At 38.8% G+C, this 27,530-nt stretch overlaps 1 protein-coding gene and 1 long non-coding RNA gene across 4 annotated transcripts in view; one reads left to right on the top strand and one right to left on the bottom strand.

Annotated features, from left to right (window-relative positions):
- Window positions 1-27,530, top strand: part of UTP20 (UTP20 small subunit processome component) — an 85,506-nt gene that overhangs the window by 57,064 nt on the left and 912 nt on the right. Inside the window, exons 39-60 of the mRNA XM_031683204.2 lie at window positions 1,533-1,672; window positions 1,931-2,013; window positions 4,392-4,681; window positions 5,735-5,874; window positions 6,078-6,234; window positions 9,726-9,824; window positions 10,761-10,928; window positions 12,343-12,509; window positions 13,377-13,518; window positions 14,426-14,542; window positions 15,860-16,030; window positions 16,258-16,389; window positions 16,809-16,919; window positions 18,762-18,841; window positions 19,262-19,331; window positions 19,443-19,625; window positions 20,367-20,498; window positions 20,962-21,094; window positions 22,867-23,054; window positions 23,816-23,887; window positions 25,874-26,137; window positions 26,347-26,473. Of these exons, the coding sequence (XP_031539064.2) occupies window positions 1,533-1,672; window positions 1,931-2,013; window positions 4,392-4,681; window positions 5,735-5,874; window positions 6,078-6,234; window positions 9,726-9,824; window positions 10,761-10,928; window positions 12,343-12,509; window positions 13,377-13,518; window positions 14,426-14,542; window positions 15,860-16,030; window positions 16,258-16,389; window positions 16,809-16,919; window positions 18,762-18,841; window positions 19,262-19,331; window positions 19,443-19,625; window positions 20,367-20,498; window positions 20,962-21,094; window positions 22,867-23,054; window positions 23,816-23,887; window positions 25,874-26,137; window positions 26,347-26,473 (3,166 nt within the window). The remainder of the gene's footprint in view (window positions 1-1,532; window positions 1,673-1,930; window positions 2,014-4,391; window positions 4,682-5,734; window positions 5,875-6,077; window positions 6,235-9,725; window positions 9,825-10,760; window positions 10,929-12,342; window positions 12,510-13,376; window positions 13,519-14,425; window positions 14,543-15,859; window positions 16,031-16,257; window positions 16,390-16,808; window positions 16,920-18,761; window positions 18,842-19,261; window positions 19,332-19,442; window positions 19,626-20,366; window positions 20,499-20,961; window positions 21,095-22,866; window positions 23,055-23,815; window positions 23,888-25,873; window positions 26,138-26,346; window positions 26,474-27,530) is intronic.
- On the bottom strand, window positions 12,299-27,517 carry LOC116282661 (uncharacterized). 3 transcript variants are annotated; one of them, XR_012078473.1, is made up of 5 exons: window positions 27,334-27,517; window positions 20,294-20,457; window positions 19,311-19,568; window positions 18,248-18,296; window positions 12,299-12,489 (listed from the first exon to the last, which is right to left on the bottom strand). It is a non-coding gene; the product is annotated as an uncharacterized lncRNA (long non-coding RNA). The 3 variants fall into 3 exon arrangements; XR_012078474.1 differs by lacking the exons at window positions 20,294-20,457; window positions 27,334-27,517 and adding an exon at window positions 19,821-19,955; XR_012078475.1 differs by lacking the exons at window positions 18,248-18,296; window positions 27,334-27,517 and having other exon boundaries at window positions 20,294-20,431.

The raw sequence follows: 27,530 nt of genomic DNA, 5'->3' as shown, positions 1-27,530 counted from the left end.
CCATTATATGTTAGGCCACTCCAAATTGTGCCATAACTCATGAAGTCTTCTTTTTTCTTAATAATTTTTCCCCCCTTTTCTGGGTTCCATTTTGTTTCATTTTTCTATCCCTGTGTCTTCAAGTTCACTAATGTTTTCTTCTGTAGTGTCTAATCTGGTGTTAATCCCATCCAGTGTGTCTTTCGTCTCAGAATTGTCTTTCCCACCTCTAAAAGTTCAATTTGGGCCTTTTTTAAATCTCACATGTCTCTCCTTACCATGCTCATGCTTTCCTCTGGCTTCTTGACCATATGGAATCAAATTATATTGATTGTTTTAATGTCTGTGTCTACTAAGTCTGTATCATCTGTGTCATTTCTGTGTCTGTTTCTATTGGTTAATTTTTATTCTCATTAGTGTTATTTTTCTGCTCCTTTGTATGCCTGCTCATTATTTTTCAGATGCCAGGTACGGTGAATTTGACTTTGCTGGGGCTAGGTCTTTTTGTATTTCTCTAAGTACTCCTGAGAATACTTTTCAGATGCAGTTAGGCTATTTGTGAGTAGTCTGGTCCCTTTGAGGCTCACTTCTAAGCTTTGTTAGGCAGGAGCAGCCTTTGGTCTAGAGCTAATTTGACCCTGCTAATGAGGCTCTATGTTTCTGAGTACCTGAATACCTAATGCTCCATGTATCATGGGGTTTTTCATTCTGGCTGATAGGAACATGAACTGTTCTCATCCCTATGTGCTCTCTCTTTGATGATTGCTTCATCTTTCCATTTTTGGTGATTCTCTCCCTGTCACTTTCTTGCTCACTCACTTACTCTTACTCTCTGCTGAAGACTTACAGGCTCTTTCTCTGGGCAGCTTTTCTTTCTGTGTAGCTCTCTACTGTCTGATACTCTGTCCTGTGGACTCTAGCTACCACAGCCTCACCTCTGCCTGCTTAACTCAGGGAGACACAGGGCCCGTTTTTGGGTTTCTTCTCCTGTGCTATGACCTGACAGTTAACCTCACACAGTGAATTGGGGTAATTATAAGGCTCATTTCATTTGTTTCCTTTATCTCAGGAATCACCGTCCTATACTGTTTGATGTCCAAAGTCTGAAAACTATTTCATATTTTTTTGTCTCCTTTTCTAGTTTAAGATTATAAAGGTAAATCCAGTTCCTGTTCTTCATCATGGTCTGAAAGAGGTATCTCCAAGGCAGTGTACTTTTGAATGCTGAGCAGTGCAATCTAACTTGGCACATTTATCAACTTTTACACATTGAATTTACATCATTCACAGTCTGTAGCTTGAGCACATCAGGGAGGTCTGAGTAGAATAGAATCAAAACTGTGGTAATATCTTTTAATGAAAGGAAGATGTTATTTCTATAATTGACAGCATCTTTTTTTCGAGCCGAAGGTAAAAAAATGGGATATAGTTTGGGTATTCTTGCCTTTCTGTAATTGCTGATCACCTAGTGTCTGTTTTTTAATGTACCAAGTTAGGTATGTATCTTATTGCAAGTATTTATTCTGTATTGATGCTCTTGATTTGTTTTACAGCATGAAAATATAACCATTGCTGCCACAGAGGTTATTGGAGCTATTTGCAAACATCTCTCTTGGTCAGCATATATATATTACTTGAAGCATTTCATTCACGTCTTACAGACAGGACAGATTAATCAAAAGTTAGGTGTCGGGTATGGTCAAGCTTCTTATTTCTGTTTTGCTTTTAAAATGTAAATTTTTTATTATTTTCTGAAATAGACTTTCCATAATTTTAATTTATTTTTGTGTTGTATTAATGACGTGATACTAAGACTTGTTAAAGTCAACAATATCTAAAACTAGTAAAAAATAATTTTAATGTTTATAAGTCTAAAGACTTTTTCCCTTCTTTTAATAGTCAAATGATATTATTCATCAAATGAACATTTCTGTGAAATTTTTTTTAACAGTTTGCTAGTGATAGTGTTAGAAGCATTCCACTTTGACCACAAAACTCTTGAAGAACAAATGAGAAAAATTCAGAATGAAGAAAGTAAGTGTTTAATACTTTGTTAAACCAGATTTCCTTCCTATTCCTAGATAATTTATGATCATGAATTAAAGATGGTGAAATTCAGCTTACTCCCTTTTCCTACTCTTGTCGCAGTAACCAGTGAATGAGTCAGAAGGAAGTTAAAATGAATGATTGGAGTATTTTTGTAAAAACTTATTTAGCAATAGAGAAGGCCGGTCTAAATTGTATGAGTGAAAAAAATCTAAGCTGTAGATTATTTACATAGAAATCCAATTATATCACCTTAATGAATGGAAAAAACATTAGGTAATGAATGCAAAGTATAAGAATTTAAAATTAGAGTAACAATTAATGAAATATAAAGTAGATACAATAGAAAATATTATCAAAGCTAAAAATTGATCTTTGAAAATATTATAAATTGGCAAACCTCTGACAAGACTGACCAATGACAATGGAAGGCATAATTAATATTAAGAACTTTAAAAGATCACAGTTAAATGAAAAAGGTTAAGTAGTATTATGATCTTTGCATTTGTAAATTTGAAATGTACAAATTTGGGTGAAATGTACAAATTCTAAGAAAAATAAAATACAAAAGCTGACTTCAGAAGAATGAAAGATCTGAATAGATCTCTAAAATTAAAGTAATTGAATCTGTAATTAAAAATCCTCTGTTGAAAACGTCAGGTCTAGACTGTTTTATAGACAAATTATACAAACACTCAAGAAACAGATAATTTCAACCAATTGAAAAATAAGAAGCCCCCACTAACTCATGAAATTGGTATGATTGGTTAATGGAACTTTAACACATTATCATAAAAAAATGTGATCATCTATATAGACACAGGGGAAACATTTGATTAAATTCAATATCTGTTTATGATGAAAGCAGTTATTAAACAAGGAATAGATAGAAGTTTCCTTAACCCATTAAAAGATGTCTTTTAAAATCTAAGGAAACACCATATTCAATGGTAAAAGATTAAAAGCTTTTGCTTTAAAACCAGAATGAGGTGCTTATATTTGAACATCAGAGTAAAGGTTCCAGCCAGCACAGAAACAGAACAAAAAGAATGAACACTTAAATAGGCCAAGATATTTATCCCAGTTGTTTTGGTTAAAGACGTTGAAATATCCTGGCCCTCAGTTTGCACCACTCCACCATTCTTTCCTACTCAGAATTTTCTAATTCTTTGATTCACTGTAAATTCACCCTAGAACCACAAAAACGAATAGCAAAGACTGGTTTGAATTTGTAGGAACTGTTCGTGTTTTAAATAATTAATGTACTAATGCCCCTTAGTTTATCTTCAGTCAGTTGAATCTGCATTTTGAAACTTCACATAAACAGAAACTGTAAAAAATTTAAATACTTAATTTGCTTAACTGTCTTTTTCTTCTTAGATATGAATGAAGTTTGAAAGAGTTACTGAGCACCTACTGTGAACTGGGCTTTTATAGACATTATCTCATTTGTCTTCAAAAGAACCTTATGAGAACCTTAGGTGTTAGCCCATATTTTTGATATGAGAAATGGAGGTTCAGATATAAAGTAACTTTCCCAAAGTTACGCAGCCAGTAACAAAATAAAGGCTAATAGCTACCATTTTTTTTGAAAGTGAGTGAAGTGGCTGATTTAGGCACATTATATAGTTCATCACATTTAATTCTCACAGTAGCCTTGTAGGGTTAAGTGCCAACTCTAGTTTACTGGTGAAGACTCAAACTCCCACAGAGGTTAAGTTAATTGGCTAGAGTCACATGGCTTGTTAGCAGAGTCAAATCTGAATTTGCCCCCACAATACTGTACTGCCTAATTTTTAATGAGCTGAATCCTATAATCGGACATTTCTGCATGAGAACTGTTGGCTGCCATTATGCTCTTCATGCTCATGAATGTGGGTTTCTGCTTTTGGAAACCTCCAACCACAGTATTTTGGAAGGTTTCTTTTGGTTAAGAGCCTTCCTTCTCCCCAGCCTCCCAATGTGTACCCTGTACTTGCTGTTCTACACCCTTTTATAATTGTCAGTTCACTTGTCTCTGTTCCTCATTAGATGCTAAGCTGCAAGAAAGTAAAGAACTGTAACACTTTAAAAAAAAATAATTTCACATTTTTATTTATTTGGGGGGGTGGTAATTAGGTTTTTATTTATTTTTAATGGACTTACTGGGCATTGAACCCAGGACCCTGTGCGTGCTAGGCACACACTCTATATAACCCTCTCCCTCATAACACTCTCTTTTATTGCTGTTTCTTCAGCCCTTATCTGATCTGCCTATAGTTGGTGATTAGATATTTTTATTGGATGTTGGTAGAAAAGACTACTTAACACAACCGAGTGGTTTCCTTATTTGATTTAAAGTGACTTTTGTCCTTTACTAAACATAGACACAGTAGAAGTGACTGAATTGCCCGAGCACGATGCCATGGAATTAGAGCATACAGATGAGGACGAGAAGGAAGATGAAGATGGATGTGAGACTTTGTCATACAACAAGGAAGAACTGGAAAACCCTGACCCGGCTGAAGGGACTTCAGCCAAGGAATCCGAGTGTATCACGAAGTCCGTCTCTTTCCTTCCTCGGAATAAGGAAGAATTGGAGAGAACAATTAAAAATATTCAAGGAACCATAACTGGGGACATCCTACCCAGGCTCCATAAATGCCTGGCCTCTACGGTAATCATTCTGTTTGGGGCGTAACGGGTCTGTGTGAACTCAGGTGTCTGTGGGGTCCAGTCAGACTGAGACTCCTAACTATATGGGTTGGCATCAGCTTTTGGATTTTCTTTTGTGTCTACATCTCAGAGTTTAGCTCCCTTCTCTTAACCTCATCATCTTTGGGTTCATCTCCTGCAGCTAAGGTAGTCATGTTCCTCCTTCATTATTAGGATTTTGATATGGTAGATTTATACTTTTTCTGTCTCCAAAGTAGATATTAAAAATCACTCCCATTTCCAAAAAAGGTTATTAAAAATTAGAGTATGTTTCCCTTTAGGCTTCTTGGCCACTTCTCTACTGTTCAGAAATCCATCTTTCCCTTAGTTTGTAGGGGTAACATTTAGGAATGTGTTCTCATGAAGCCAGAGCCTTCCTTTCTCAGTATAAAACATGGGCTGGCAAACTGTGGCCCCTGGGCTGAATCTAGCTTGCAGCTTATTTTTGTAAATCAAGTTTTGTTGGAACACAGTTACTCCCATTCATTTATCTATTATCTAATTCTCCTTTTGCATTACAACAGCAAATTGAGCAGCTTCAACAGAGGCCAGGAAGCCAGAAATTCTTACTATCTTGCCCTTTATGGAAAAAGTTTGCCAATCCCTGGTGTAAAATACTGACTTCCTCATTTTATATATTTGTAAATAACCTTTATTTGAGGCACTGTATTTTTTATGTACCAACAGTGTCACTTAAACACTTCAAAGTCCCAATTAACACAAATTTTATGTGATTTTAAATATTTCACAGCAGTCTTAACCCCCCATCAGTGAATACTTGGCTTTATTGATTGATTGGTTGCTCCTTTGAAAAGAACATTCTTTTTCCTATTATTTTTTATAATTTTCAGAGGGTTATCAAACTGCATAATTGAGTTTGTTTTTTAAGACACTAAACTTAGGAATGAATATAAGATACATCAAAAGAGCTTATCTTTCAACTACAAGATTATAGTGTTGGTAGGTCCCTAATCTGTTTATCTTTGTTTTAGTTTAACCTGAATTTTTCTTACAGACTAAAAGGGAAGAAGAGCACAAGCTCATAAAATCAAAGGTTGTGAATGATGAGGAAGTGGTTCGAGTTCCTTTAGCTTTTGCCATGGTTAAACTAATGCAGTCCCTTCCGCAAGAAGTCATGGAAACCAATCTGCCAAGGTAGGTTGTGTGACAAATTAGAAAAGTTCAGAAATTCAAAACTCGGTTCTTTCTTCCTGACTTTCAAATCTTTTTTGGCAGGAAGAGAGGTACTGTCCCAATTTGCTGTGATTTAGAATCCTAATTTGGATAATTTGGATTATAAGTAATTATAATTGGTTCTGTTGATTTGGTTAGTCATTTTTCAATTTCTCATGTTCTAGTATTTTGCTGAAAGTGTGTGCCCTCCTCAAGAACAGAGCACAGGAAATCAGAGACATTGCACGCAGCACTCTCGCAAAAATAATAGAGGATCTGGGTGTGCGTTACCTACAGTATATTTTAAAAGAATTACGGAGTACCCTTGTCCGTGGGTATCAGGTAAATTGCACTACATACTTCACATTCAAGTTGGGTTGGAGTTCAAATATTTGCAATTTGAACACTAAGTCATGGTAATTTGAGTCTGTCTTTAGTAAAGTGCATCCACTGAGATAGCAAGTATATTCAAAAGTTTCTAATCAGTATTTTAAAAATCTGTTTTTAAGAAAGCCTCTATATTTGATTTTCTTTTTTTTTTTTAAGATCCTTATGGAGATAAAAACAGGTTATGTTACATATGTTAACCTGTTTTTATCTCCCAAATCACATGATACCAAGTTTTATATTCTCTGAGTTCTTAATAAAGTTCTTTATGAGTATATATCAGATGTATTGCCAAAAATGTGAACAATAAAGAACATACACACACTTGTTTAATAAGAGTGGGAACGTATTACGTAAGTCATAAAAATTAAAAGAGTGCCAGGTGGAATAAAAAGCTCTTTGAGTAGTCACATGGCTGTCCAGCTCCAGGTCCTTCTGCTCCAAGAGTGGACCCTGGACGAGTGGTGTCAGCAGCACCTGGGAGCTTGTTAGACGTGCGATTAGGACCTATACCTCCTAAATGCAGAATCTGTGTTTTAATAAGATCCCTGCATGATCTGAAGTTTGAGAAACACTGCAACTTGTTTTTTCAAGTACCCAGCCAGACTCCTGTTAGTTAGCTTGACTTTCCATGTCCTGATTTGTTCTGAGGTGAAGTTCCTATTCTGTGGGTTTGAAGTCTAACATACTAAGAATAGCAGTATTCATTGTGACTGTCTGTCTTTGTATAGTTTTTAGTGATTGCTCTAGGGGTTACCATTTCCATACTTAATTTTTAATAATCTACTTAGAATCAGTATTTTGGCACTTCAAGTGGAATGCAAAAAAAAAAACCTTATCATCACATAGATCCCTTCACCCTTTCTTTGTTTAATAATTTATGTATTATATTGTCATGTATTAAAAACTTATCAAGCAGTGTGAGAGTTTTTGCTTTTAATCTTCAGCTATGCCCAGATATTTATCATTTCTACTGCTCTTTCTGCTTTTCTGAATTTCCAGATTTCTTTCTGGTATCATTTGCCTTCAGTCTAAGGAACTTCCTTTAGCAATCTCATAGAGCAGGTGTGGTGACAACAAATTGTCGTCATTTTCCTTCCCCTGTGAATGTCTTCATTTCACCTTCTTTCCTGAAGGACATTGCCGTTGTCTACATCGACAGTTATTTCTCTTCTTTAACTTTAAAAATGTCGTATCACTTCCCTCTGGCCTTTCTGATGAATGATCAAGCCATTCATTCATCTCCTCTAAGTAATGCGTCATGTGTCTCTGGCTGCTGTGAAGACTTTGTCTTTATTTTTCAGCAATTTGATTATGAGTGCGGATTTCTTGGGTCTACCCTGTTTGAGGTTTGTTGAGCTTCTCAACCACATTAGGGAGTTTTCAACCATTATTTTGACACTGCTCTCTTTCTCCGTTCCTGGGACTCCAGTGAAATGTACATGTATATGTAGTTTTGTTTCATCCATCCCTAAGGCTCTGTTCTTTTTTTTTTAATCTTCTTCATCTCTGTTTAGATTGAATAATTTCTCTTGATTCATCTTCAAATTCACTGACTCCTTCTTTAATCTCCATCCTGCTATTGAGCCCATGTAGTGAGTTCTCTTATTTCAGTATTGGTTTTTTTTTCAGTTCTGCAGTTTCCACTTATCCTTATATCATCTGATTCTTTGTTAACACTTAATTTTTCCGTTCATGTCAGACCTCCAACTAGAAAGCTGGGGCTTTATTTCTTCCACTTTGCCATGCACTTTCCACAGCTGTGCCCTCGCATAGGCCAGGCCATGGTGGGACGGAGAGAAGCAGCTGGTTTTCCACCCCCTCAGGACTGCAGTCCCCCTGAGGGAGAGGAAAGTTTCCGTCCCACAGAGTTGTGGCTGCTGCAGTCCGCATTTCTAGGCCCCTGCCACCACCATTACCACGGGCTGGTTGGGAGGCTGGGATGTAGGAAAGTGGAGAAAAGAAAGAAAAAGCGAAGGGGGGGAGGGAGAGGGGGAGAGAGAGAGAGAGAGAGAGAGATTTCCTTACTCTCTTGGAGCATCCTAATTTCCCTCTTCTACTGTTCAAGCCACGGGACTTCTCGTAGAGTTCTCTGCGTCCTGGCACCCATTTCCATGGTGGCTGGGGGTAGCTGGACAGGAAACAGTGGTAAACTCACTGGAAATCTGGCGGTACTCACATTCTGGTGTTCTTCCCCAGTAGTAGTTCCATGCATCCGGTCCAGGGTTTACAGCTGCACTCGGTGTGGGAGACAGGATAGAGTGTGCTTTCTCCATCTTACCTGGAACTGGAGCCCCTGTCAGTATCCATTTTTATACTGTTCTTTCAACCAGCATATATTTCACAGCTATTTTGTGTGAGGTACTGTTGGGCACTGAGCACACAAGGATGAGTACAGTACAGCTCTGCCTTTGAGGATTCATTCACACGTTTTCATTGAACACCTAAGGTATTTAACCTAGTAGCCCTTTTTTTCTCTAACCACCTGTTCTTCCAGTCCATCTCATTATTTATTAAAATAAGTAGAACAGGGATACAAGAACAGCAGTTTGGCTATTAGTATTAGTGGACACAACCAAAATTGTACTCTTCAAGTTTCATTCTTTAGCCCCCAAAAGGATTTTTTTTTAATTATATAATGCTCTCAGCAAACATTTTAAATATACGAATACTTAAAGATCATCAACAGATATATATGAAATTATGCCTTTAAAATCCAATCTGTGTATTGACAGCCAAGTGTATTTTCTTAGCCTTGATCATTATCTGATGTTTACCTTGATAATTTGCAGCACTGGAAGCAGGATGCAGGACATACTCTGTTGTATACTGTGTATGCTCTCGCACCAGCCTGTCTGGTTTCAGATCCTGACCCCACCACTCTCTACTCGTGTAATCTTGGGCAAGTTGCTCTGTCTCTTTGTGCCTCATCTTCCTCATCTGAAAATGCTGAGAATATAGCACCTACGCCACAGATAGAATGGGCAAGGATTAAATGATTCAGTACATGTGATGTATTAATCCAGTGCCCAGCCCATAGAAAGCTCTTAAGAATGTCAGCTATGTTGAGGGGGAAAACTTATTTGTTTCCTTCATAACACTTCTTGTGCCAGGTTTCACTGCATTCAGCATTGACAGGGTCCTTAATTCACAGGTTGGTTTTTAAGGTTTAAGACTTGTGCTGTTCTTTATAAATCACTGACCTAATTTAGTCACAATCATAGATTCTAAGCATGGTGATGTGTTTCCAAGCATCTTTTGTGCAACGTGACCGCTTGGTTGAAGGATTTCAGACAGTGATATAAGTATGTCCTTTGTCAAAGCTTCTCATTGCAGCAATGACAGGTATATAGTCTGAGTGTGCCCTTTGCAGGACTTCTAGATCTTATTTTTTTGTAGTGTGGTGTTCTTAACCATTCGTTTTCTTATTACACATTTCATTTTAGGTCCACGTGCTAACTTTCACTGTTCACATGTTGCTGCAAGGCCTCACCAACAAGCTGCAAGTTGGGAATTTAGACTCTTGTTTGGATATAATGATTGAGGTAAGATTTAGAGAAAAGCTGTTCTAGGTTTTTTTGTTGTTGTTGCTTTTAAATTTATTTATTTTGTGGGGGGAGGTGATTAGGTTTATTTATCTATGTGGTTTTTTTAGTGGAGGTACTGGGAATTAAACCCAGGACCTCATGCATGCTAAGCATTCACTCTACCACTGAGCCATTACCCTCCCCTATTCTACTTTTTTTTTGTTTCAAGAGATCATTGGTGTCAAAGGACACTAATCAGTTCACAAAATAAGAAATAATAATAGCCTATAAAAATGAAAATAATATACTATCTCTTAGGCTAGCAGAGGTTTAGAAAGCTAAGACTCAAATGAAATAAGACAAGCACTTTGCTGTTGGCTGGTAGGTCATGAGTTATAATTAAAGGTGTGGTCTGGTGTTTGTCAAAAAGTATGTTCAACAGCGGTTTACTAATAATCATGAAAAATTAGTAACAATCTCTTTAAATTGGGTAATATAATTTGTGGGGTAGAATTAGAAAGCCTAAATAGGGCACATAATCTTTTGTTTGTTCATTTAAAAATACAGACTGATAATTTTAATTAAATGCATTAATTTTGATAATTAAGCCACAAATATGAGAATTTCTTAAAGAAAAATTAGGCTACTCTTTGGTAATACCAAAAAAGGTACCTGTTTGTATATTATATAATCATATATGTAAATCTATGTAGTACTCTTCTTTTGTTTTCCGTTGTTATAAAGCTTGAAGTGTTTCTGTATTTGTTTTTTAGTAGTTGGTCCCTAAACTACATTGAAGAAAGTGAAATCTAATAGAATCTCCTACTGTCTGATTTTGATCCAGTTCAGCATGCTTCCCTTGACTTGGACATACCAAGTCCTTTCAGAGACTGCTTACATTGGCATAGCTTGCTGAGTGCACATGTTTGCCATTTGGCCTTTTTTCTTTTAAAGATCTTTAACCATGAGTTGTTTGGTGCCATTGCTGAAGAGAAGGAAGTAAAGCAGATCCTCTCCAAAGTCATGGAGGCACGAAGAAGCAAGAGTTATGACTCTTATGAAATCTTGGGCAAGTTTGTAGGAAAAGATCAGGTTACAAAACTTATCCTTCCACTAAAAGAGGTAAGGACTTGAATGTGATACAGGAGATCCCCACATTACGGTATCAAGAGTTCTCAGGGGGAAAAAAGCCTTGCAGGACATACTTTCACATTGCACTTGACGACCGTGATTTCCTTTGGTGCAAAGGACACCAGTACCATGTGGCCACTAGCTGGCAGCCCTGAGTCGGGCATTCTGACCCAGGAATCCAAGTGCCTGATGTAAGCCATGAGATGGAGACGGAAAGGTAACAAGAATTGAGCTACAGGTGAATTGTGCAGCTGGGTCCAGTCAGCAGCTCAGAACATAGCCTTTGGAGTTGGACTGCTGCTCCCAGGTTGCCAGGAGGAAGAGAACTGGCCTTTACTGAACGTATAATATGTTCTTAGTACTCTGCTTCACCACCTCTTCTAATCTGCACAACCACCCTGTGAGAACCATAGTACCTCCATCTTGCAGATGAGAACATTCAGGCTCAGAAAGGTAGAAAGGAACATGGTTAAGGAGTAAAGTCTGAGCTTAATTTCAGATCTTTCTGATCCAGAGCTTACATTATTTCCATATTTTCATTCTGCCTCCTGTTGGGTGGGGATTGTAATTTATGTGCTTTTGTATAGTGTTCTCTGTGCCTATTGCAGGGGTGGGCATTTAGTAAACATTGTTAATTAATCTTATTACAGTTATATGTACTAACACTGTAGAGCAAAAAGCCCCATCTAATGATGTGAATTTACTATATTTCCAAATGTTTTGGTGCTAGATTAACACCATAATTGTACTCGGACACATTTAGCTTATCTGAACCTGATTTAAGAATATTAGATATGTTTTGAGGATAAAAAAGAGTTGACAAAGCACATGCATTTTCCATGTCTCTCCAAGGTAATGAAAATTATTAGTGCCACGTACTGTGCAGGGGAATAGCTTTGATATACTGAGGGTTTTACAGGTTGATGGTCCTGAGTTCCCACTAAGTTCCTCTGATTTGGCCCAATAATTAATATCAAACCCTGAGGCTTGGCCATCACACCACTTTGTTAGCATGGTTTCCTGTGAGTAGTGACTGCATTTTGTTGGTGCTGTATATGTGTATGTGCTTGCTTCAAGCCACCCCCTTTAATGCCCTTGGAGGGCTGATTATCTTCCAAGTGTCACATCATCTCTCCAGTCCTGGGCCTCGAGATCTCACCAGCAAAAAGGGCAGAGTGGGCACAAGAAATCCAGAGACACACTGCTGGCAGTGATTATCTGAGGTCATGGGTAAACTCGACTTTATATGTTGTATCTATGTTTGAGATTTTATTAAGAATGCATCTCTTTTTTAATTAGGAAAAAAACATACTTTTAAAAGTAAACGTATGCAAGATAACAACTGTTATAACAAATAAAAATGCAGTTCTTTGTGACCACAGCATGCATTTATGTTTGCCTTTAGATCTTGCAAAACACCACAAGTTTAAAACTGGCCCGGAAAGTTCATGAAACCTTACGGCGAATCATAGCAGGATTACTTGTAAACCAGGAAATGACAGCAGAATCCATTCTGTTGCTTAGTTACGGTCTGGTCAGCGAAAATCTCCCCCTGTTAACAGAGAAAGAAAAGTAAGTTCGGAAAAAAACAGCTATCCTTTGGGTGCGTGCTTCTAATAAGCCATTCTCAATTACTCTTAAGTGAGTTCATTTAATAGTTTGCTTTAGTAAAAAAAAAAATTAATCTGAGTTGTGAGATGATAATACTTTTGTGGTGTTTGGGCTGAAGTCCTTCCAAGTGATTCAACACAAGATTATTTTTCTGCTGAATGAAGTGGCTGTGTAGGCAGCCAGTTATTTTGACTGATTTTGATCAGTTTCTCTGCTACTACTTCTGTTTTAGACAGATATTGATTGATTGATTGATTGATTGATTGATTGATTGATTGATTATTGATTGTCCTTTCTGAGGTAATTAGGTTTATTTATTTACTTTAATGGAGGTACTGGGGATTGAACCCAGGACCTTGCATATGCTAAGCATGCACTCCACCACTGAGCTGTGCTCTCCGCCTTGGACATTTATTGAATCAAAGTTAGGATAGATTTAAAATACATACTTCTTGTTCTGACCAAACAGAGATTTAGGCCTCCAAAGATTTTGCAATACCTTCTTTGTAATCCTCCTTTGGATTTTGCTTCTGTGTTCTAAAAGAGACTCCTTGGCATTTGCTTTCAGAAATCAAAGAAAGGGAGTATCTGCTGGCTGTTCATCTTAATTTAAATGTGCGTTCATCTGTCTGACCTCTGTTTCTGGGTTGTTCTGGAAGCTTTGATCTAATAACGTCTTCTGTGTCTCATTGTTGAGGGAAAGAAGACCGCACAGCAAGCAGCACGTTATTTGGTGCTGGACTCTTTCACCAAAACAGGCCGCAGCCACTGCTGGGGCTGCAGCACACCAGGTTCTTTCCGTTAGTTTTCATTCCGTCTCATTGACAGAAATCCAGCCACCCCTGCACCGGATCCACGTCTGCCACCCCAGAGCTGTCTTCTGCTCCCCCCAACTCCAGTTCGAGGTGGACCAAAAGCTGCCGTGAGCAAGAAAACCAACATGCACATATTTATTGAGTCTGGGCTTCGGGTAAGAATTAGCCTTCAAGTGAGACTTGCTGCCCACCGCGAGTCTGTGCCTTTTAATCATCTGCTGAATTTCCAGTACTGCTCATTTCCACTAGAAATACTTTACCATAAATAAATTATGGATTTTTTTAAGGTACGTTGGCCCATTTACTATTTATCTCTTCTAGTACTTATTTTGGTGATGTAATTGTCTCAGAATTAATGATTCTGACCTAATATTTACTCTGGTTTCACTTTTGCTTTGCTTATGAGTGCACCTCTAAACTACTCTAATTGTTTCTAAAAGATGGTGAGCTTTTAAAAGCACAGATCTGATTGTTTTGTTATGTATTTTTAAAATCCTTCATTGTCTCCCATTTTTCCCAGGAGAAAGAGAGAGCCAGGCTTCATGTGGGCACCAGGGCGTAGCCTCATGTTGTATCACTCCTGCACATTTTCCAGCCACGTGTGGCTTCCCTTCATTTCTGTAAAGTCCCCACACTTTTCCCGTCCCAAGACCTCACCATCTACTCCTCTCTCTGCCAGCTTCCCACCAAACTCTCAAAGCACCCTGCATTCTTAGCTAATTATTTCCTAACGTCTGTCATCCTGGCTGGGACCCATCTGGGCAGGGACCCTGTCCACCTTGGTTACTGCCGTGTCCTTCATGGCGAACCAGTGCCTGGAATCAAAGTAGACGCTGAGTAATGACCTTTTGGTAAATGAACTTAGAATCACAGCTGCATGGGGAGCGTCAGCCTTCTTCACCTGCTGAGACTCTCCTAGGCTGTTCCCCATCTCCAGACTTTTTCTCATTTCAGATAGAAGCATCTTAACATTTCACAACTGTCTCTTAAAGAAATTTCACCTTTATCTCACTCGTTTGGTCTTGTGGACAACTGATGTGAAATATCTTTTTAAATCTTTAGCTGTTGCATCTTAGTCTGAAGACTTCCAAGATCAAGTCTTCAAGTGAACATGTTCTAGAAATGTTGGATCCTTTTGTGTCTCTGCTCATAGACTGCCTGGGCTCCATGGACGTGAAGGTGAGCATCTGTCCCTTCACAGGACATGTGTTGTACAAAATACCTGGCACTTATTTCTGGGCTCATGCTTCACAAGATGTTTGAGTTTTTAAAGGCATTTATAGTATCATGAACCACCTCTATTCCCTGCACTAAACTGCTCCCCAGTTTAACAGTCCCATATCCAGGAAAGCCTTTAACAGTTTCAAAAGCCTTTCTAGATATATTAATTTTTTTAAGTTGAAGTATGGTCGATTTACAGTGTTGTGTTAGTTCATTCATTGTTTCATTCGATCTTCACAACAGCTTCATGAGGTGAGTGAGTGGTGTTGTCCCCATGTCAGTAGTCATCATCTCATCACCATCCTTGTCACTACTACTGCTCGCTGCTGTGGATCCTCATAACAAGCCATGAAGCATGTATTATTGATGTTTCTATTTCATAGATGAGAAAACCGGGCCTTAGGCTTAGTGACTTGCCCCGTATCACAGACGTAGGGCATAAGCCTCGGTCTGTCAGACTCCAAAGCCCACACCTCTCCCACTTCCTCAGGTTGCCTACTGTACTGCAAAAGTGCGAGAGGTTAAGTAACATCCCTGTGGTCAAACAGGTAATAAGCTGCAGAGCTGGGATTTAAGCTGGTCTTCCTGGGCTTCTGAGCTCTTTCTTCAGTGTCTTCATCTAATCCTGCCCAATAAGGCCATCCCAGCAACCAGAGGATAGGGCTCCATTAGTTAGAGCTGAACCAGATTGAACTGGTTCAATCAGGATTCTTTTGTAATCACTTGATCCCAACACATTTTTTTTCACACCTTTGGCACAGCTCTTAACTATCCTAAATTATAGGTCATGGTTCCCATGCTTAATTTCTGAGTCAGCTCTCTGCTCCTTAAATGCAGAATCGCATCCGTTTTATCTTTGTATCTCTAACAGTGAAGTGCCTTGTGTACCTACAAGCTTAGTAAGAATGGACTAAATTGAAGTACCCTCCTAGAATGTTGAAGTTATTTATCATGTAATTTTTTTTTTAAAAAAAGCTAAAATCAGCCAACTTATCCAGTAATTTACCCATAAAAAGTTAAGAATGTGGTAAGTGAGCACCTTTCTCATTTGCTTGTGCTATAGCTTCACCTGCTATGAAGCAGTAAGTTGCTCTACAGCAGGGAATAGGACACTTCCCTCTCCTTACCCTCTTAGCCCAGGGCTTCCTGAGTGGGCTGGGCAGAGCATGCCATCCCTTCAACTCAATTGCTCATAGACTGCACAGCCTCAGGTGCTGGATCGTTGGGTTTGGTCGCTTCATAAGTTGATTGGTTTTGTGTGTTTTTGCTTTTCAGGTGATCACAGGTGCCTTACAGTGCCTCATCTGGATCTTGAGGTTCCCCCTGCCTTCCATAGAAACAAAAGCAGAGCAGCTAACGAAACACCTTTTCCTTCTGCTGAAGGATTATGCAAAACTTGGGGCTGCCAGAGGCCAGAACTTCCACCTGGTGGTCAATTGTTTCAAGGTGAGTTGTTTGCACTTAGAAAAAGCCAGGACCAGGATTAACATCAGTTAATTTTCCTCATCATCTTTCATGGTCTTAGTCAAAATTTCTTCCAGTTTAATTTGCTAAGGCCAGAGGGTTGATATCCTGTGTGAAAAAGCATTAATGTTGTATTAAGTCTGTATCATTTCACTGGATGCTGATTGGTGGGATGTCCTGGCTATTGACCTCACTGTTGTAACTTGCAGTGTGTGACCATACTTGTGAAGAAAGTGAAGTCATATCACATAACTGAAAAGCAGCTTCAGGTTCTGCTAGCATACGCTGAAGAGGACATTTATGATACTTCAAGACAAGCCACTGCATTTGGTCTTCTGAAGGTATGGTGTTACCAGAACGCTGGACCGTTCAGTTTAGGAGCCCCATGTCAGATATTTAGAATAATGTGGAACATGGTGTTTTGACTAGCTGTAGACTTCTGAAATCAAGTAATTTATGAATATTATGATTTTGGTAGATAAATTATACCTAACATATCTACGTATTAAAATGTTTGAACATGAGCTCTATTTTAAACTTCCAGGGAATTCTATACAGATGCAGGTACTCTACTTGTATGTATCACAAATTTAAAATTGACCATTTTGATCATTTTTAAGTTTATGTTCTTTCAGAGATACTTTCTCATTATGTTTGAAAACTGCCTGTGACTGCTTTAGCATCAAGTTGGCTTAGTATAAATGTCAGGCTGTTTGCACTAAAATATGAAATGAGTATGTCTTTTCCTTTTGTATTTTAGGCCATTTTATCAAGAAAGTTGTTGGTCCCAGAAATCGATGATGTCATGCGGAAAGTATCCAAGTTGGCAATTTCTGCACAAAGCGAACCTGTCAGAGTCCAGTGCAGACAGGTTTGTAGACAGAGCTTATTCCCACAGCAAGCGCTTTGCCCTGCCTTCTCTGTTTGGTCTTTAGTTAGACTGTCAACACTGACTGAATTCTGAAGATGACTTTGCATCATATTGTTGCTTTATTCTGAGACTGGGAAGCCCATTCACACATCAAGTGTAAGGGCATTTTTCAGTGTAAGGAGCATTTTGAGTAGAGACCACCATACATGGCATGCTTCAGATGGATGAAGAAAGACATCTTCCTTCTGCAGCATGAGAGCCTGCAGCAAAGATTTCCATCCAGTGGTGCAGCCACTGACCCCTTAGTGCACATCACTTTGTACCTGGTGCTGCCGGAAGTGTGGTTAACAAGATGTTTAGAGTTCCTGTCTATCCTGTAGCAGACAGGCACAAAGCAAAAATTCCACAGACAGTTATTTAATTACAGACATCCAAGTGCCAGAAGGGAAAAAGTAGTGTCATATTTCGTCACTTACAAGACACTCCATTACTTATATTCCTCAAAGAAAGAAAAAAACTATGACACAGTGGTCAGACGGCATCAATTGTAAGACACATCCCAATTTCAGAAGTGTTAGAATGTGGAAAACTCTGCTGCTTAGAATTGACAGGTATGGTAATCGCACATGACAGTGTGGAGGAGCACCTAGCGTGAGAGTCAGGGGGAGCTTTCCTGGGGAGTGGCATATAAACAGAATTCGAAGGAAGAATAAGGCTTAGCCTTCCAGGCTGAGGAAGATGAGCCTTGAGGTGGGTAAGAGCTTAGCTTGCTGGAGGAATTAAATGAAGGCGAATGAGGTAGGGAAGGGGGCCGGATCAGGCCAGATCTTGTGATGTTGTTAAAGATTTAGGGCTTTGTTGTAAGAAAAAGAAAAGCTATTGAAGTCCATAGGTGGTGGAGTGACATTAGCAGATTTGTGTTTAGACGTTTGTCCATATCTGATCTTCTTATGAGCACATATCGGCCCAGGTGGAAGACTCTGAATTAGAAAAATAAACTCAGAGTGAAAGGAAGCCTTGGGTTGCTGAGGTCATCTTTGGAAAAAATTAACTTTTTTAGGAAGAAGGAGGGCCAGCTGCTGTCTGTTAAGCATTAGCTGCACGCCCAGCACTTTACATACGTGGCAGCTATTTGTAAATATCCTTCAAGGCAAACAGTACCACCATTTTACGGTTGGGCACAAACAGGCCTTGGAAAGTTTAATGGTGTGCTTAGTTCTCAGTTTATTAATAAAGGAAGCTGAGTAATACAGTGGTTTGAAAGCAGAGCCTTTGGATGCAGGCAGGCAGTCAAAATTCTGGCACTGTCACCTGAGCAAGTGACTTACCTCTGTGTGCCAGCTTCATTCTCTTCATCTGTAAAATGAGGCATGCTTCCTGAGGAAGTAATAAAAAAACAACCAAAAAACAACCCAGTGCTTGACACAAAGAAGGTATTTAGTAAATGCAATAGTTATTATCAGTGTTATTGTCACTATTATTGTTATTCTTATTTCGGGGGAATATGGGGTTGAACACAGTCCGTACTCAGTCCGCCACACCCTCCTATCAGGGACATGAGCTTCCCGTGTGTGAGCTCGGATTTGGATCCCTAAACAGCCGTGCTGGTGGTGGGCCAGAACTTGACTGGTAATCAGGCAGGAGCTGAGGATGTGAGGTAGGAGGAGAGGGGAGGGGCACAGCTACTGACTCAGGAGGCAGACTTTACCTAACTGATCGCCCTTCTGAAAGGTCTTTGTAACCTACAATTTGTAGCCTACCAGTGTGTCCCAGAGAGCGGCTCAGGAAAGAGGAATCCTAGAGAGATAGGATCCAAATAATCTGTGTGACTTCTGTTCCTAGGTTTTTCTGAAATATATTCTCGATTATCCTCTGGGTGACAAATTGAGACCAAACTTGGAATTCATGCTTGCTCAACTGAAGTAAGTTGAAGCCATAAACTACACAGGGCAGTGGGGTAGGTTCTTCTCTCCTTTTAATGTGTCAGCTGTCTTGGGACACAACAAAGCTGACACGCGATGGCACACACTCCTAGGACGCTCTCGCATGAATCATTGACTTGATTGCCAGGCACTGTGCATGGCTCCTAGAGCAGTTCTGCAGGTCACTTTTCAGTTTAGTGTGACCACTGATTGTCATTAAAGTAGAACGCTAATAGAATTACATTTAAAACTGCACAGTAGCATGATAAATAAATACACGTATTAAAACTGGGGAAATGGAACTTCCTTTCCACTTTTTAAGAAACAGATGACACCCCGAGACAGTATTTAAAATTCCACAAAATAATTGTTGGTAAATTTTAAAGTTACTAACAAATCCTTCTAATGTTCTTGCCCTAGTTATGAACACGAGACCGGGAGAGAGTCTGCCTTGGAAATGATCGCTTACCTCTTTGACACATTCCCTCAGGTACCGTGAACCAGAGACAAGCTCCGTGCTTGTGTTTGTTTGCTGTGGCTCCCGTGGGCCTTGGTAGGACGCCTGTGAGAACTCCCGTTGGCGTGTCTGTTTTCTCTTCAGGGGCTGCTCCACGAGAACTGCGGAATGTTCTTTATTCCTCTTTGTCTGATGATGGTGAACGATGACTCTGCCATGTGTAAAAAGATGGCATCCATGGCAATCAAATCCTTACTCAGCAAAATCAGCCTTGAGAAAAAAGATTGGCTCTTTAGTATGGTTACCACCTGGTTTGGGGCAAAGAAGGTTAGTGTTGCTTTTAGTAATATTTTAAAGAAAAGTCTGAGCTTTTGGTGTTTATACTTTAAATACATATTATATATTGTTGAATTAATTTTTCCCAAGTAGCTTTATTGTTCTTATTTGATTGTGGTAATAATATATTCTTATAGTAAAATTTCAGAAAATATAAGAAGTTATAGAGAGTAACATAAAAATCACCTGTATTCCCACTACATGGTTAATGTCAACTGATTACTCCACTGCATGAATGTATTATAATTTACTTAACCAGTCCCCATTGATAATGAATATCTTTGTTTCCAGTTTTGCTCATTCAATATATAGCGTGTAATTTTTGCCAGTGATGTATCCACTTGCTGACTCTACCACTATCATCACCGGCCCATCTTTGTGAAGTATAAACAACATATGTCATATCTTAATACTGGCTTTAAGTGTAAAAGTCAGAAAGAGGGCAGTGGGGCATGAAACAAACAAAAAAAACTTCCTTTTTTAAAAAAAATTTAAAATTAGAGGGTATTATTCTGTGGATAATGATGAATACCACTTTTTTCTTAATGTTGTCCTGTGGTATGAAGATTTCTCTGCATTTTTCATGTTAGCCACCAAAAATCCACATCCTCTTGATTCCTGGTATTATAAAGAAGTATTGAGGACAGAGTCATGCCCACCTTCATTTCTAAGTTTTGGAAACAGCCTCCCAAGTTGTGCTGATATTGTCTTGTGGTGGTTTATTTCTGGTAGAGCTTGAATAGACAATTAGCTGCCCTCGTCTGTGGCTTGTTTGTGGAAAGTGAAGGAGTCACTTTTGACAGAAGACTTGGAACTGTTCTCCCTGTGATTGAAAAGGAAATTGATCCTGAAAAATTTATAGATGTAAGTTATTTACAACTCTTGCTTATTTTTATAATTTTACTTGAAGTGGTATAGCTAATAGGTTAAATATTATTTATGATCAAAATGGTTTTTTATTAATAAAAGCAAAAACTCAGTGCAGTTGTATCTTTTTTAAATGAAGATTAACGTAAGTTATCTTTCATAGTGTATGACGATCAAAGTTCCTTAAGCAGAGTGATGTTGCCCCCCAGGGGACATTTAGCAATGTCACAACTGGAGGGTAGAGGGGTGCTACTGTTATCTGGTGGGTAGAGGCCAGGAATGTTGCTAAACATTCTCTAGTGCACAGGGCAGCCCCCCAAAGCAAAGAATTATCTGACCCAAAAGTCAGCAGTGTTGAGGTTGAGAAACCCTGGTATAGTTTTACATGCTGGAGTAAAAATGCCCATCAGATACTTTGAAATTATTGTCTTAATTGATTTACCATCCCTCCTGTTTTTAGATCATGGAAGAAACTGAAGAGAAAGCTGCAGATCGCCTTCTGTTTAGTTTTCTTACACTGATAAGTAAACTTATCAAGGAATGTAATATTATTCAGTTTACCAAGCCCTCTGAGACTTTGAGTAAAATCTGGAGTAAGTATTTCCATTTAATTTAAATCTAAAGATAAACATGCTGGAAGTATATAATGTCAAGGGAAAAGTCCATGAGAAAAAAATTTGAAAGGCCCTTTCAGACTGGTTATAGTGAAAATATTTTTGGCCAGAGGGGTGGAAATATATATGTGTGTGTGTGTGTGTATTTATGAGGTGTTATATATAACCTTGTAAATAATATATTTCATTTATAAATAAGAAAGAATATTAATTATGGGGGAGTAAAAGAAAGGAAAAAATTTCCCAAAGTCCTCCTTACTACCTGATGACAATTTGCTATATATTTCCATCCAGTCTTCTTTTTGCCAAATAGCCCTAGGTGTTTTTTTCTTTTTTGGGGTTGCATAATTCCATATAAATTTTTATATCCTGTCTGTACCTAAGTAAGTATATCACAGTCCTATAACATACTTATTAGATATCCTTCTAAATGGCTATAAATAATCCATTGTGTAAATGTGCCATAATTTACTAAACCATTTCACTTCTATAGGATATTTAAGTTACATAACACTCTTTAAATAGAAAATAAGATCCTGGAATTTTTAATTTAACATTTCAGCTTTTATTGGTCACTAGAAAATAGACATTGCAATGAATGCTTTAAATACCTACTTTTATGAGAAATAAGCCAGTTACTAAATTACTATATGGCCTTCTCTGGTATGGCTCCACTGAGATAATTACAAAGATTCATATGGAACAAAAATAAAACTGTCTTCATGAAATATAGCAGCATAGACTAAAACTCAGATATGTCATGGCTCATCCAGAATTTTAATCCTGTTCCCTGACATCACAAGGCTTTTCTACTGTACTTCCCAAGCGTGGTACATGGTGAGTGGCCCTGTAGCATAATAGTATGAGCTTATATTAAGGGATCATCCTTAAGATACTTTAAGAGGTCACATTTAAGAATACGAGCTTTGGAGCCAGGCCAAGCTGGGGCCCAGGCTTCGTTCTGCCTGTTCACAGCTTGGCAGGTCACTTAGCCCCTCTGGAACTGTAGGTTGGAAATGACGGTTCCAACCTGACAGAACTGTTGTAAGGTCTGAGTGAGATAAGAAGTGTGACACTTCGCCCGTGCCTGGCACATAGAACGCCTCAATAAATGATACCTTTCCAGTCAGCTACTTGGAGCCACCGATTTCAATAGCTAGAGAAACAACTGTGTACCCATATATGCATTTACATTCATTTTGATTTAGAGATTGCTAATGCTACCTTATCTCCACTGAACCTGACCTAGTTCTTTTCCTCCTCCTCCTGTGGTACATGTTTTCTATCTGACTTACCTTTTTTTTCCAATTAAAGTATAGTTTGCAGTGTTTTACAATGTTGTATTAGTTTCAGGTGTACAGCAAAGTGATTCTGTTCTTTTCAGATTCTTTTCCATTACAGGTTATTACAAGATACTGACTATAGTTCCCTGTGCCATACTGTAGGTCCTTGTTATTTATCTATTTTATGTATAGTAGTGTGTATCTGTTAATCCCAAACAGAACTAGTCCTTAGGGAGCTTACTCATACTTACCACGTTAATTGTTGGTCCTCTAGTTTTTTCCCCAGTCTCTCTACCTCACTTTTCCCTAGCTCCTTGAGAGTTTTTGGGAAGCAGGGACTATTTTGTTTGTCTTTTGTTCCCAAATCCAAGCACATTAGAGACATTCAGGAAATGCCTAACTTAGTCATGCTTCCCACCAGAGTCAGGAAAGCTTTGAGATGTCTGAGAATGTGTTTCGGTCCCTTAGGTCACGTGCACTCTCACCTGAGACACCCGCACAACTGGGTGTGGCTCACCGCAGCCCAGATTTTTGGACTGCTCTTCGCCTCTTGCCAACCAGAGGAACTTACCAGTAAATGGAATGTCAAAAAAACTAAGAAGAAACTCTCAGAACCTGTAGCAATCAGGTTCCTAACAAGTGACCTTGACCAAAAGGTAAGTTTTCTCTAAGATCTTTTCTTTCCATCATGATCTGTGTGAGATGCTCGTTCTGGTTCATGTGACTCTCTTGGACTTGGCCCTTGGGAGAAACTCTTCCATCAACAACTTGATGTACATGTGGGTCTGGAGTGTTAGTAACTAGAGGGGGGTCACCCTCGAGGCCAAGTTTTTTTCAAAGCTGATTTTTAGACTGTCAATCTAGTCAGACTTTTGCTTATTTAGCATGTTTATCTTCCATTATTTATTTACGTTCTTTATCAGTACTGGAGACTAAGATTAATGCTGTCTGTCCTGCCTCCTTCATAACCTTGTTGATGACTAAATGAGATCATGTCTACAAAAGTGTTAGGTAGGGACAATGTTGTTATCTGTCTGTGATTTCAAAGGGTCCAGCAGAGCCTATCTCATAGTGGGAACTCCATAAACATTGAATGAATGGATGGAAGGGAAGAAAAGAGTGGGGGAAAGTATTGAATGTTGTAAAGTTGTCTACCAATAATCTAATAGGTTATGATCTGTATCTCCCCAGAGCTTGAAAGTACCCCATGTCCTTAAGCTGAAATGCTCATGGCAGATAGAAGGTAACAGTTAGATAATTTCTGTTCATGAACCTCCCCTTTCCAGATCTACACAGGTGGTCACTCAAAGCAAAATCTCCTACCTTAGTTGTATTATTATGGTTAGTTATTGGAGTTTTTAAAAACAGTCAGAAATAGCCTTCATTGTGTCTGCCAATGTCCATTTCCTTTTCACAGATGAAAAGTATCTCCCTAGCCTCTTGCCATCAGTTGCATTCCAAATTCTTGGATCAATCTCTAGGAGAGCAGGTAAGTAGTACAATCTTCCCAGTTAAATAGGAGAGGTCTATTCTACCAGTAGTCTAAGAATAGGCTGTCATTTGTTTTTTGTTTTGTTTTTCCTAGTTAAAGCTTGGGGAATTAAATGAAATATTAACAAACACTCAAATACATGTTCAATTATGCACATATATCTAATCGACTCTGGGGTCCATATTGGGATTACTCCTGGCTCCGTTTAAAATTCCCAGTAAAGATAATAAATGCACTGGGAGGCTAGCTGTTCATCTTTTTCATCTTCCCTTTTAACATATCTACTCCACATTGCAACTGAAGCTTTGAAGGACATTGATTGTTTTTATACTGAACTGTGATGTTATATTTCCTTCCCTTGCCTCTAGAAGCTGAAGAGAAAGCAATAATGTTCATTATTCTGGGGGTAAGCAAGGTGACATTGCTGCAGTGTGGTCTGAGAACCATCTGTCTTTAACAGGAGGCTGATAAATTGTTCCAACAGTAAAAAGCTTTATGTATTTTCGTATTATAAAATTTAACCATAAGTAAAATATAGAGAACAAAGCATCTTGTAAATATGCAGTAAATATAAATTGCCCTTGAATAGTTGGTCTTCTGCTCCATTGTATTTTTAATTCTTGATAGAGCAGCTGGGCTGGTAGATGATGTGACACTGATGTGTCTGGATGTGATCAAGGCACTTGACCACGTCTCCTGTGAGCCATCATGGACAAGATGAAGTGATGGAAATTAAGGGACAGGGGCACTAGAAACTAGGTGAATGCTGTCTCTAAGAGTGATCTCAGGTGGCATGCCATAAACACTGGTCCTTCTGTCACTTTTTTAAATGAGCATGTAACATGCTTCATTATATGGAAGGGTTGAGGAGGGAATGGATGGCTATTTGATGGATAGCAAAGTGAGGACAAAGAAAGCATGCCAGGGTGGACAGTGGGTGGGGTCTCACACCTGATCAGTTTTAATAAAGGCTGACAGACCATACAAACTCGGGATAGTGGGGGAAGAGATTTACTAGTACTAACCTACAATGGAAGAAATTACGGATTTTAGTTCACCTTAATCTTAGAGTTAACAGTGTGAAGTGGCTGCCACAGAGGTAAAGACCTCCAAATGTAGGACTGTCTTCGTGGAGGCCCAACTTCCAGAAAAAGGAAATAATAATCTTGGCATTAACTCCTGATGGCCAGACTAGCCTTGGACAGTGTGTGGTATTCTGCGTACTGCATTTGGGGGAACTTCGGGCACACAGCTCCTGTAGCAGAGTAGCCAGGATGGTGAAGGAACTCAAAACCGACTTGGTTTCCTCTTTTACGTATCAGGTGTGAAATACTCAGAGATTTCATTGATGTCACAGTTAGGACTCGATAAATGGGTCCATTATTTTAAGATGAAAATCACCCCCTGGGCTGTTTAACTGAATCAGATGGGATATGAGGGAAAGAGGAGCTTATTGTATAAGAACTTGGGCTCGAATCCTAAAGACCTTTGAATCCTGGCTAACCACTCACTTTGTCTTTGGGTGAGTGAGATTTAGTAACTCTGAGCCTTGGTTTTCTCTCCTAATAATAGGACCTAATAGGGATATTTTAAAGTTGAATTTGAATACTATATACAAAGCAACTAAACCAGTCAGTGCTCAGTAAATGGAAACTGTTCTGTGAAGAACAGATGAAGGAATTTAATGAAATGAGGATGACAGCTCTCTTTAAAAATGTAAATGGATGGCCTAGAATTAGCTTATTTACTCAGTGGGACTTAAGCCAAATGGATGATAGTTACATGGAAATGGGTTTCGACCCACTCTAAGGAAAACTGAAGAATTACCTCCCCAAAACGGAGCAATCATCAATTTAACAGTGCAATATCCAATTGTTTTTTATTTTCTACTTGTAGAATACCTATTTTAGCTGCTGCTTTACTAAGCCATGTTTATTTCAGAATCAAAGTACAATTCTTACCCCTCCTCTCCCTTTTTTTAAGGTTGTTAAGAATTTGTTGTTCGTAGCCAAAGTCTTGTATTTACTGGAACCTGATTCTGGGGATAAGCAAGGTGACATGCAAGAAGACATGGACGAACAGGAAGTTTCAGGTGACGGCATGGTCAGAGAGGATATAGAAGAACTCAGGGCGTGTGCAGATGAGAAGGAAGAGCACAGCAAGCCAGCCACACTGCTGTGGCTGATCCAGAAGTTGTCCCGGATCGCAAAGCTAGAAGCTGCTTATTCACCTAGAAACCCCTTAAAGGTGCGATGCGTGTGCAGAATGACTGAAAGTAGTCTTCATTTTTTTTCAGTATTTTAATGGTATTAGTTATCCTCTCAAGTCCCTAGGAACTTTCGAACCCAAAACTACAGCAATAATCTGCCCTAAAGTAGACCTTGTTTTCTAAATTAATTCTGTGTGGCTACAAGTATGAGAAAAACTTCAAATGAAAAAATGATCTGTACTTTCAGAGAACATGCATCTTGAAGTTTCTCGGAGCTATAGCAATGGATCTTGGAACAGACAAGGTGAAGCCCTATCTCCCAGTGATCATAGCTCCTCTGTTCCGAGAACTGAACAGCACCTATTCGGACCAGGGTAATTCTGTGGTCACTCTTCTGAGTACTTGCACACTAGGATTCCTCACTTCTGAATGCTTCCTTCTTCCTTTCTGTCCTCCCTCTCTGCCAAAGTTTAAGAAAGAAAACTTTCTAGGTATCAAGACAAAAGCAAACAAATAAGGCATATTTGTGTTATTTCTGTCTTCTATATGCTGTCTTATATCTAAGAGTGAATGCTTCTCTCCTAAAAAATGTTTTACTCCTAAACATAGATTAAATATTCACAGAAAACTAATTTGGGTTCTAAACCTTATAGTGCTATGAATATATACAACTAAATGTCATTATGTTCTCAAAATTTAAAGGCAAAAGTATGAAATAGTTTTACGTATTTTAATTTTTCCTCTTTTTCTTCTTGCCTGGTACTCACTGATCGTTAAGTTTTCTCTTTTGATAATAAGAGGGAATTAGGGGTTGGAAAGAGGAGGTAGAGTGGATGTTAAGAGTTTTAAAATAAAACAAATGAAGTGAATATTTCAGTCCTACTTGAAGGAAAGTTTCCTTCCTCTTAGAGAAGGTCAGGTCGGCTCTAGTTCTCATCAGCCAACACTTACTGAGCACCTAATATTTGCCTGGCACTGGGAGTTCAACAGTATAAATGGCCCAGTCCCTATCTTCAAGAAACTTGCAATTTAGAACAGGTATCGTGAGCCCTCCTGAAATTGAATGTAGAAATATGTGGATTATTTACATTTGGGAGCGAGGAGGTAAGGGTGGGAGAACATTGCTTTTCATCAGCTTCTCAAAGGAGACTTTGATCCAAAAAAACACAGGTTACAGCCAGAGCTAAGCCTCTGTGACCCGTGAATTAGAGAGGGCCTAGAGAAATACACTTACCTTTCTTTTCCCTCATCTGCCCAGACCCGAGCAAGTTAACGAAGGAAACCAAAAATGTTTCTGTCAAGTTGTCAAATTACTTTAATGTCTTCTGAGTCAGGATTCCACTGGAAGTTGCTTCATGGTCCATTATCTCTTTTTGCATCCTGGATGAGGTAGTGTCTGGGAGTGCTGTGTCCAGCACTTCTGCTTGTTTT

This window comes from Vicugna pacos, chromosome 12, assembly GCF_048564905.1.
Source record: "Vicugna pacos chromosome 12, VicPac4, whole genome shotgun sequence".
Lineage (NCBI taxonomy): Eukaryota > Metazoa > Chordata > Mammalia > Artiodactyla > Camelidae > Vicugna > Vicugna pacos.
Note: the sequence above shows the minus strand (reverse complement) of the source record. Positions and strands in the feature narration are given on the sequence as shown.